The sequence below is a fragment of the Plasmodium relictum genome (assembly GCF_900005765.1).
Source record: "Plasmodium relictum strain SGS1 genome assembly, contig: PRELSG_00_v1_443, whole genome shotgun sequence".
NCBI classification, from domain to species: domain Eukaryota; phylum Apicomplexa; class Aconoidasida; order Haemosporida; family Plasmodiidae; genus Plasmodium; species Plasmodium relictum.
The window spans coordinates 1-11,439 of record NW_021628679.1 but is presented as its reverse complement, the minus strand read 5'-3'; the positions used below and the strand labels follow the sequence as shown (position 1 = coordinate 11,439).

Sequence of the window (11,439 nt, the reverse complement as noted above, 5' to 3'; positions counted from 1 at the left end):
GTTTGTTTATTTACATATATATACATCTTTGTAATTAAAAAAAAAAAAAATTAATAATATTTTTTTTTATATATAGTTTTTTTTTTTGGGAAGAGTTTTTGAAAGAAATGTTATGTTATAATATGTTTTAATTTTTAGTGTAAATAAAAATTAAAAGAAAGAAATGTTATGTTATGTTATGTATGTTTTAATTTTTAGTGTAAATAAAAAATTAAAAGAGAGAAACGTTAACTTATTAAAAACTTAAGTGATAAGAGAAATGTTTATGTATTATTCAATGTATATTTTTGAAATAACATTGAATATCATAAAATTTTGATTTAATAAATTGTTATAAATTAATTGTATGTTTTTAATTAAAAGAAGATATTAATTCTTTGTAAATAAAAACTCATTTATAACTGTTAATAAGTTTATTAAAAGATGCAGTAAAATTTAACTTCAATTAAATATTATGCATCATAAGAAAACAGTATATATATATATAATAAAAACGAATATATATATATAAACGTATACTTAGTTATACATGCTCTTTATTAATTTGTTTGTTTAATACTCTAGCAAAGTCATTAAACGGGCAATTAATAAATCACATATATATAGTATTTGATAAATGAAATATTATTAGTTTTTCTTTTTGAAATTTTTAATTTGATTTAGAGAGATTAATTATAGAATTTACTAGTGCATGCAATACATTTAAAAAGTATTTGTTAAATGAAATGCATGTAAAAATATGTAAAAATATGTAAAATTATATTTAATATTTATACATATGTATATAAAGATATGAATAGAGAGAAAATGATAGGTATAAACTAAATTAAACGTATATATGCTAGCAAATATTCATTATAAAATGATTAATAAAATAGCTATTAATTTAAAAAGAATAAAAATAAAAATTTTAATTTTTATTTACATATGCAGAAACAGATTTTAAAAAAAATTTTTATTTTTTTTTGAGGGTAATTTGTGTTAAATTAATTTGAATTTTTATTATTTTATGATTAATAATAATTATATAATGAATTATTATTTCTTAATAACAAAGAATAATGATTTTGTGTTAACTTTTAACTTTTAAAGGTTTATTAGGTTTAATGATAAAAAGGATGTGATAATTTACATAAATCCAACAATGAGTGATAACTGCATGGTAAAGACTACTAGAAAGTGTCATAAAAAATTTAATAAAGATGTATCTATTTATTTTATATTATATAAATAATTATATACTCTTTATATAATTATTGAAATAGGGTGATTTATTAATTTTCCTTTTGAATGATTTTATAGGATATTAAATGATTGAATTAGTAGAGAGTATGTATGTTGATCTTTGCATATTTTGTTACTCGGTATATAATATATTACCAAGATTTTTAAACATTTATAAATTGCATTCAATAATAATTTTACTATATATTTATCCCCTTAATAAATATATATATTTCAAATTTATTATTTTATACACAAAATTAATTAAAAAAAAATGAAGGTCGTACAAAAATAAAATTCTTTTTTTTTCTCATAAAAAAAAAAAAATACTTATCTCTTCAAAAAAAAATATATTTTAGTGGACGTACTAAAATAAAATGCGTTATAAGCACTAAAACATGTAAAGAAATGTTATTATGAAGACACGTAATGTGATGTACAAAAAAAAATAAGACTTTTTTTTCTTAGAATATTATGTTGTACACATATTATGGTTCTGTCTTCTGAGTAAGCTTTACATGCACATGGCAAAATTTATTTATATAATATTCTTTATTATAATTATTAAAAAAAAAGTCTATAGTACCATTTAATTGCCAGTAAATGAGCCTGTAATTATTAAAATATATATAATTTTAATTATATGATTATTATTAATTAGACTGTTTAAAATACTATAACAATAATGGGGACATTCAATTAGTCGTAAAACTACTTAAGATAATAAGTGCTCTCTAATTTAATAGTTCAATACATTGCAAAAATATTTTAATAACTTATTGTAAATCAGTAAAACACTAAACAAGCCTGAAAAACAAACATTAAAACATATTTCAAGATTTCTTTAAAAAAAAGTAAAATTTTCCTATAAAAAGTTATAGCTAAATTAATTTGAATTTTTTATTATGAATTTTTATGTAATTTTGTGCAAATATAATTTTTAATTTTTTTTATTTACATTATAATATTTATAGTAAACATAACAATGTTCATGTTAAGAAATTTGAAACATTAATAATATTATATTAATTTTTTTTATCTTTTTTATTTTTTTCAATTATTTGCAAAGTACTTTTAGCATATTTTTGTATATAATATTCAAAATTTAAGTATTTCTAATTATTTGGTTTTTTTATTTACAAATATTTCAATTGTTTTCTTTATTTTTGCTTGAAACGCTAGTATTTTATGTTTAAGCATATTTAATGAAGTTCTTTTTTATAAAAAACAGAAAATGCTACTAACTTAAATATTTTATTGAAATATTTATGGTTTTATTATTTTCAATTTTTAATTTTTTAATATTTATTTTATTATTTTCTTTTTTTTTTTCCTTATTGCATTAGTTCGTTTATACCTTTTTTACTTTTATATTTAATTTTTCAATACTCTAATTTTAATAAATTATATTTGCAATAATGTCACAATTATTTGTGCAGCAACATTTATTTGAAAAAAACTTTATTTGTAAGAATTTGAGTAAAATAAGGTGAAAATAATATTTTGTATCTATTTGTTTAAGAAAAATAATATATTTTAAGAAAAATTTTTTTTTTAAGTTGCCATTGCATGTATTTATATATATAACTTTTTTTCTTTTATCCCCTAAATTACAGCAATCTAAACTTTAGATCATATCACATGCATATTTTTTTTGGATAAATATTGCTAAATAGAATTCTTTAATTATGAGTTTATCAATTTTTATTTTTTCTTCATATTATATATAATTTATATAACATAAATTAGAAAATAAAACATAATAGGTATTTAATAAATATTTAAATGAAAAATGTAACTAAAATAGTTTGCAATTTTTCTAGAATTAGCTTTATGAAAATTGTTATATTTTGATTTAAATAAAGAAATTTGAGTAATAAAATAATAAAAAAATTGTTTAAATATTAATGATTGCTTCATTTTACTTGTAATATTGATAATAGTTACTGATTTATTAATTACCTTCTCAAAGACCTTGGTAGAGTATTGAATAAACAAATCAATAGAGGATGTATAACTAAATATTTGTTTTATATATATTATTTTTATTATATGCATATTGGCATTTTATAATGTATAATATTTATATTATGCATTAAATTATTCTATATTGCTTAACAGATATATGTTTACTTTTATAAATGTGTTTTTATTTACAAAGAACAAGTATATTCTTTTATTTAAAAATACACACACAAAATTTATAATAAACAACTATAATTGAAACTCTTATTTATTCAATGTTATTTAAAAGTATACACATTGAATACAACATAAAAATTATATTTTTTCATCTATTAAGTTTTTGTGTAAGTAAAAATTAATTTTCTTTTTAATTTGAACAAAAGTCAACCGACAAAAAAAAAGAAAAATAATTTATTATTTTTTTTTTTAACTACAAAGATGTATATATAAATAAAATAAATAAAAAAAATAACTTTATATATATATTTTTTTTTTAAACTAGCGTCAGTGCATGGCTGACATATTTTCCTAAATGGTAGCTCATTTTATTTTACAAAAGGTTAATAGCAATTTTTTTATTAGCCAGTTATATGTAATATTTGGTGTATACATATTTATTAGAAAATAAATTTAGGTAATTTTTCAACTTTATGGTTAATTTTTATATCAACACGAAAATTAAAGTAACAAAGAGAAATAATAATTAGATAACTTTATTTGTATGTAATTTTTAAGAAAGGCATAATATAATTTTATCATTCAAATAAAAAATTTAAAATTTATGTAGAAAAAAAGGAAAGTAATAATTAATAAAAAATATTTATTTTTTTTTCCCTTTTTAGTATTATAAAATACAAGGCAAGACAAATTTTCACAGAATAATTAACTTAATATTGAACGCCAATATAGAAACAAAATAAACTTTATTATATGAATGAAGATAAACTTGTTTTTCCTTTTTTCACTTTCAGTTTTTGTGTATGAAAAGAGCTAGGAATATAAAGAAAATGCTATGTAATAATTTTTTTTTATTATTTCTTCAATATATCATTATAATTAGAATTTGCATTTCACAAGAATCTGAAAGTAGTGAGAAGGACCTTCGCCTAAAAATGTATATAATTTTTTTAAGTTTCATTTTGGAAAAATTTTGCTTCAAATAAATATTATATATATATATATATATATATGTTGTTATTTTTAGATGTACTACTAGTAATGAAGATAAAAAGTCTATTTTACTAGATGAAACAGAAGAAGAAAATGAATATTTACAGTTTTTGCTTGAAATAGATGGTGAATTGTGTGATTCAAATTCTACGTTAAGCAATTCAGAGAATACATTAACGTGCAAACAGGACTCTATTTCTAATACAAAAAATATACTCTATGAATTCCTAGATGAATTCTTTAATTCACAGAACTTTTCAACTGATTTACAAAAAAGTACCTCTGATATAGGAAAAAGTGCATCTAACATTCAAAGTACTAACTCAATTTTACAAGATGTAGAATCTTATTCAAACTATAATACTAATAACTTAGAAAATACGCCCAAGGTTTATCATGATATGGATTATCATCTACCAAATCTTATACAAGGCCCACAATATACAATTATTAATTTACAGAATACACCTCATCATATATCAACTACTAACTTAGAAGGAGCTCTTAATAGTTTACAAGTACCTAGTTGTTCAAATGTAGAAAGGTATATATTTTTATTTGGCGTTTTTCTATAAAAATTATTTTATTTAAAATAAAAGTTATGTATGAATATAATATTTTTTGCATTTAATTATAGTTCTGATTTGTATTTTCATAAAGAGAAAAATATAAGATCATATAAGAGAAATATTGAAGAAAAAACTGAGCATCAAGAGAAAAGGAAAAAACTCGAAGATTCAAACAATGCAGAAGAGGATTGTATTAACAACTATATGGATACTACAAATAGTGTTATTGCTGCATCAAAATGTGAAAGATCTTTTATGAAAAATTTAAGTTTTCCTACTTTAGAAAAGGTCTTTACAATGGATTTGAGTGAACTTATAGTTCATGCAGTTCCTGATTTACAAAATTTATCTAAAGTATTAAAAAATAATTACAATATAATTGTGAGAAAAATAAATTCAGTTAATCATCCATCAAAAGAAATTTTGGAAAAAGAACTGACAAATGTTAATAAAGAATATTTGACAAAATTAAAGTTACATTGTGTTAATGAAATGAAATATAAGAAAAATAAATTAGAGAACACTTGTAAATTTTTTCCATTACCTTCAAGTGTGGAAGAATTTGCATTTAAGGATAAGAAGAAAATAAGTGTAGCTTTAATTAATTATATAAATGATTTAAGTAAATTACTAGAGGAAATGAATGCTTTAAAAAAAGTATATAGACCAGTATCTTATATTATTAATAATTTCTTGTACAATGAATTAATTTCTATTAAACTTTTTAAATCAAGAAAACATTGTTTACAAATATTCCAGGAAATGTTTGAAGTTATGGAAGATTTTATAAGTTCTGCAGAAAATGCAATTAAAAATGATTCCTTTTCCTTCGATTTATCTAAAATAAAAAATACTAGAAAGATTTTATATTCTGTTAGATCAAATTTAAGTACTATATATCAATTATCATCAAAATGTTCAAGTATTCTTGAAGATATGAATTTATCAGATAGTGATGATAAAATAAAAATACAAATTATTTTTTATTTTTTTTCTGAAATGATCACAATGAATGAATATTGTGTAAAAAGTATTCCAAAAATAGATGGTACACATGATATAATAAAAACCTTTTCTAACATTGTATTAAAACAAAGAAATCGTTTGTCAGAATTTAAACAAAGAGCCTCCGAAATTTTTAATTTAAATACTAGTGAACTTAATCTAAATAGTATACCTTTACATTCATTAATGATAGGTGAAAAGAGAAAAACGTTACACACTCTATATTTAAAAATTATGAAAATTTTGATGTATAAATCTCTAAAATATCAATTAAATTTAGTTATAGGGATATTTCATAATATAAAAGAAAAAATCCCAACAACAGATATGCAGAACTATGAAGAAATGAAAATACCAAGAAATTACAATAAAGAGGATGTTATCTCAGAGTTAGGTGAATATAAAAATACGCTTAGAACTGTTAAATTAAACATAAAATATAGAATTTTATATAATTCTTTAAAAGAAGATATATCAAATATTTATACTTTATTAGAAACTAACTATAATAAAATTAAAACATATTTATGTAAGTTTAAGGAAATCCTAAAACAGCTTAATAAAAAAAAATATATCGAAAATGATGACATAAAAAAGAGCAATTGTGAGGATGAACTTATGTCGTTATTCAATCTAGTTTATGTCATTGAAATGATGAATAACTATAAAATAGAGGAGTTGAAATAAAATGATAGCATGTGATTAATAAAAAATATTCTTAAAACTTTTACAAATTTAGATTTGTAAGATAATGCAAAACAAGAAGTTAACTATTCATAAAAAAAATGTTTAAAAGATTACTTATCAATCTAAAAATATAGTCATATAGCAAAAAAAAAAAAAAAACAGAACTAATTCTATTTTTCATATTGAATAAAGAAAGGATTTATTATAATTTCTTTGGAACTTTGATCAATTAAAAAGATGATGGAAAATTACAGTTAATTTTTATGTAGTTATAGTTTTTTTTAATATAAAAATAAAAAAAATATTTAAGAAAAAAGTTACCAATGAATATATTGAATTTTCAAAAGGATAATATATCTTAAAAAACAAACTATAAGTAAAGTTATTACTTATTCGTATTGTTTTAATTTATGATCTATGTGAACTGTTTGTGTTGAAAATCATAGCGACTCTAATAGAAGTAATTAAAAAGATTTTTAACATATTCTATGAACTAATTTATAAAAAGAATAATATATCAAATTGTGATTCAATATAATCAAATATGCATTTGGTTAGTTAAAGATATTATTAACTTTTTGTAGTATAATACTTAGTTATTCATACGAGAAATAGAGACTTAGAAATGAATATTCGATAATTATAGAAAAAAAAAATATAATTTATTTTTATTTTTATTTTTATTTGGTGGAATGAATTTTTATTTTGAACTTTTATCTTAATTTTTAAATAATAAAAGAATTAAATTCGAAGTAAAGGAAAAACAAAAGGGATTTCGCTTTTATTGATATTTAATTTTTAAGTATTTTTGAAATACTGTTAATAATTATAATCTAAATTTATTTGTTTGTTTTAATTAATTACTTTTATATAATTGATTATTAAAAAAATTGTTATTAACCTTTTGTAAAGTAAAATAAGTTATTAGTCAGGAAAATATAAGTTAGCCATGCACTGGCGCTAGTTAAAAAAAAATTATTTATTTTTTTTTTTCGTTGACTGACATTTTTGTTCGAATTAAAAAAAAGAGAATTAAATTTCTACTTACATAAAAAAACTTAATATATGAAAAGTATAATGTTTATGTTTTATTAAATTTGTGTATTTTGAAATAACATTGAATAAATCAGAGTTCAACTTTTGTTATTTGTTATAAATATTGTGTGTGTGTTTTTAATTAAAAGAATATACCTATTCTTTGTAAATAAAAACACGTTTTTAAAACTAAACATATATGTATTAAGCAATACAGAATTATTTAATTCAAATTAAATATTATAAATTTGATTTATTAATTACCTTCTCAAAGATTTTACTAGAGTTTTGAACAAAAAAATTAATAAAGAGAATGTATAACTAAATATACGTTTATATATATATATTTATTTTTATTATATGTATATTGGCATTTTATAATGTATAATATTTATATTATACATTAAATTATTCTGTATTGCTTAACAGACATATGTTTACTTTTATAAATGTGTTTTTATTTACAAAGAACAAGTATATTCTTTTATTTAAAAATACACACACAAAATTTATAAAAAATGGCAAAAATTAAAACTCTTATTTATTCAATGTTATTTTAAAATATACAAATTGAATAAAACACAAACATTGTACTTTTTCATAAAGTTTTTATGTATGTAAGAATTAATTCTCTTTTTAATTAGAACGAACATCAACTCACAAAAAAAAAAAAATAATTTAATCTTTTTTTTTTAATTACAAAGATGTGTATAGATAAAATAAGCAAAAAAAAATTACTATGTATATTTTTTTTTTTAACTGGCGTCAGTACATAGCTGACTTATATTTTTCTGACTGATAGCTCATTTTATTTTACAAAAGGTTAATAACAATTTTCTTATTAACCAAAATTATAAAATGCCATTATATATATAACAAAATAAGTATATATATAATAAAAACATATATTTAGTTATACATTCTCTTTATTAATTTGTTTGTTCAATACTCTAGCAAAGTCTTTGAGCAGGCAATTAATAAATCAATAATCATTAATTTTAACGAGGATTTAAATTTTTAATAAAAATGAAGGTATCTTTTTGCCAGAGTAAATAAATGCCTCCAAGACAATAATTGCACAATTTGTATAAAGTTTACTTATTAATAGCATAAATATATTTTTACAACAATTAAAATTAGTAGAGACAACTCTGCATACTCTTTATTAATTTGTTTATTCAATACTTGATCTATTTATTGCCCGCTTGATTTATCAATTGATTGCTTAATGACTTTGTTAGAGTATTAAACAAACAAATTAATAAAGAGCATGTATAAATAAATATATGTTTTTATATATATAAATACTTGTTATTATATATATATTGGTTTCTTATGATGCATAATATTTAATTTGATTTAAATTTTAATGCACCTTTTAATAAATATGTTAAATTGTTATAAAGGAGTTTTTATTTACAAGGAATAAATTTGTTCTTTTAATTAAAAATCTACATACAATTTATAGCAATTAACAAAAGTTAAAACTCTAATTTATTCAATGTCATTTCAAAAATATATATTAAATATAACGTAAACATTATATTTTTTTGTTCATTAAGTTTTTTTTATGTAACAAAAATTAATTCTTGTTTTTAATTCAAAAACTATTTCAATCCACAAAAAAAAAATAATTTTATTTTTTTTTTTAATTACCAAGAAGTATATACAATAAAATAAACAAAACAAAATAACTTTATATTTTTTTTTTTTTTTTAATTAGCATCAGTGCATGGCTAACTTGTGTATACGCGACTAGTAAACTAACTTAATGTACTATAAAATGTTAATAACATCTTTTATTAACCACAAATATAGGAATATTTATAGTATATATAACGTTTAATTTGAATTAAACAATTCTATATTGCTAAACATATATGTTTTAACCTTTACAAATGTATTCTTATTTACAAAAAATAAGTATATTTTTTTAATTAAAAACATACATATAAAATTAAGTTATAACAATTAAAAGAAATTAAACTCTAAGTTATTCAATTTTTTTCAAAATATACAAATAGAAATACGGCATAAACATTACACTTTTCATTCATTGATTTTTAATATTTCAATTAAAAATTAACAACCTCTCAATTTGATTTATTAATTGGTCGTTTAATGGCTTTGCTAGAGTATTAAACAAACAAATTAACAAAGGGCATGTATAACTAAATATACATCTATATATATATTAGTTTTTATACATATATATATAGTTTTTATGATACATAATATTTAATTGAGTTAAATTTTACTGCATCTTTTAATAAACTTATTAATTTATTCAATGTTATTTCGAAATATACATTGATTATAATTAAAACATTGTAAGTTTTATCTTTTATTTTTATTAGTTAAAAATATATTTTTATTTCTTAAAAATTTCCCCACAAAAAAAAAAAAAATAAACAAACAAAAAAAATATATATATTTTTATTTTTATTTTTATTAGTGCCAGTACATATTAGTTTGTACATACATATACAATAAACTAGCTTAGTGTACTACAAAAATTATAATATCTTTTGTTAATCAGTCAGTGCATGGGTAACTTGTATATATACGTATAGTAACCTAGCATATTATACTGAAAAAGGTTAACAATAGCTTTTATTAACCATTTATACATGCTCTTCATTAATTTGTTTGTTTAATACTCTAGCAAAGTTATTAAGCAGTCAATTACTAAATCAATAGTACAAAATTAATTAAATCGCCTTAAAAAAAATGAAAGTCTATAAAAGTTAAATAAAATTAACTTAAAGCAATCCACTTGCTGTCATTTTCTCTTCATTTTTCTGTCCAAAAAAAATCATCATAAAAAAAAAATATATATATATATAAATTTTGTACTAAAAAAAAAAAATTTAAATAAAAAAAATAAAAAGACATAATACAATTATAATCGAAATGTGTCAAAAAAAAACTTTTATTAGATACACCAAGTTGGTCAAGTTCTAGTAATTTAACTTTTTGCATTTAATATACTCCCAGATAAAATTTAATCTGAAATTGTAATATATTAACAATTTCATTATCCATTGATAAATTAGATAAACCATGTTCATAAACATTTGATGTTAAAGATTCCAATATCATAAAAGTCTCTACTCTAGACATTCTTTGCATCTTTGCTTTCATTTCCAATATTCTAAACCAATTAAAATAATGTTCTACATATCTATCACTGAATTTTGGAATTCCTTGTAGTATCTTATTTCTAATCTTATCTCCGTTATTTCTAACTTTAAAAACATATAGTTGGTTAAACTCTATTATATCAGCAAAAATTTCCAATCCAAGGTTTGATAATTCCTTGTTCATTTTGGACTTGCTAATTCAAGGTGGTTCTGTTTGAGTTGGTTTCGAATTTCCTGATGTCATTGTCAATTGATTTATTAATTGCCTTCTTAATAAATTTGCTGGAGTACTGATTTATTAATTGCCGTTTAATGACTTTGCTAGAGTATTAAGCAAACAAATTAATAAAGAGCATGTATAACTAAGTATACGTTTATGTATATATATTCGTTTTTATTATATATATATATATACCGTTTTCTTATGATGCATAATATTTAATTGAAGTTAAATTTTACTACATCTTTTAATAAACCTATTAACAGTTATAAATGAGTTTTTATTTACAAAGAATTAATATCTTCTTTTAATTAATTACATACAAACAATTTATAACAATTTATTAAGTCAAAATTTTATGATATTCAATGTTATTTCAAGATATACATTGAATAATACATAAACATTTCTCATATCTCTT

The 11,439-nt window shown here is 19.3% G+C and overlaps 1 protein-coding gene across 1 annotated transcript; it reads left to right on the top strand.

The window, feature by feature from the left end:
* Positions 1 to 4,196: 4,196 nt before the first annotated feature.
* Positions 4,197 to 6,620, top strand: PRELSG_0030200 (surface-associated interspersed protein (SURFIN); the record flags this gene model as incomplete). The annotated part of the gene is made up of 3 exons (XM_028676100.1): positions 4,197 to 4,303; positions 4,394 to 4,903; positions 4,997 to 6,620. 3 exons carry the CDS (start codon positions 4,197 to 4,199, stop codon positions 6,618 to 6,620), a joined length of 2,241 nt encoding a protein of 746 aa, XP_028531201.1.
* Between the last annotated feature and the right edge of the window lie 4,819 nt (positions 6,621 to 11,439).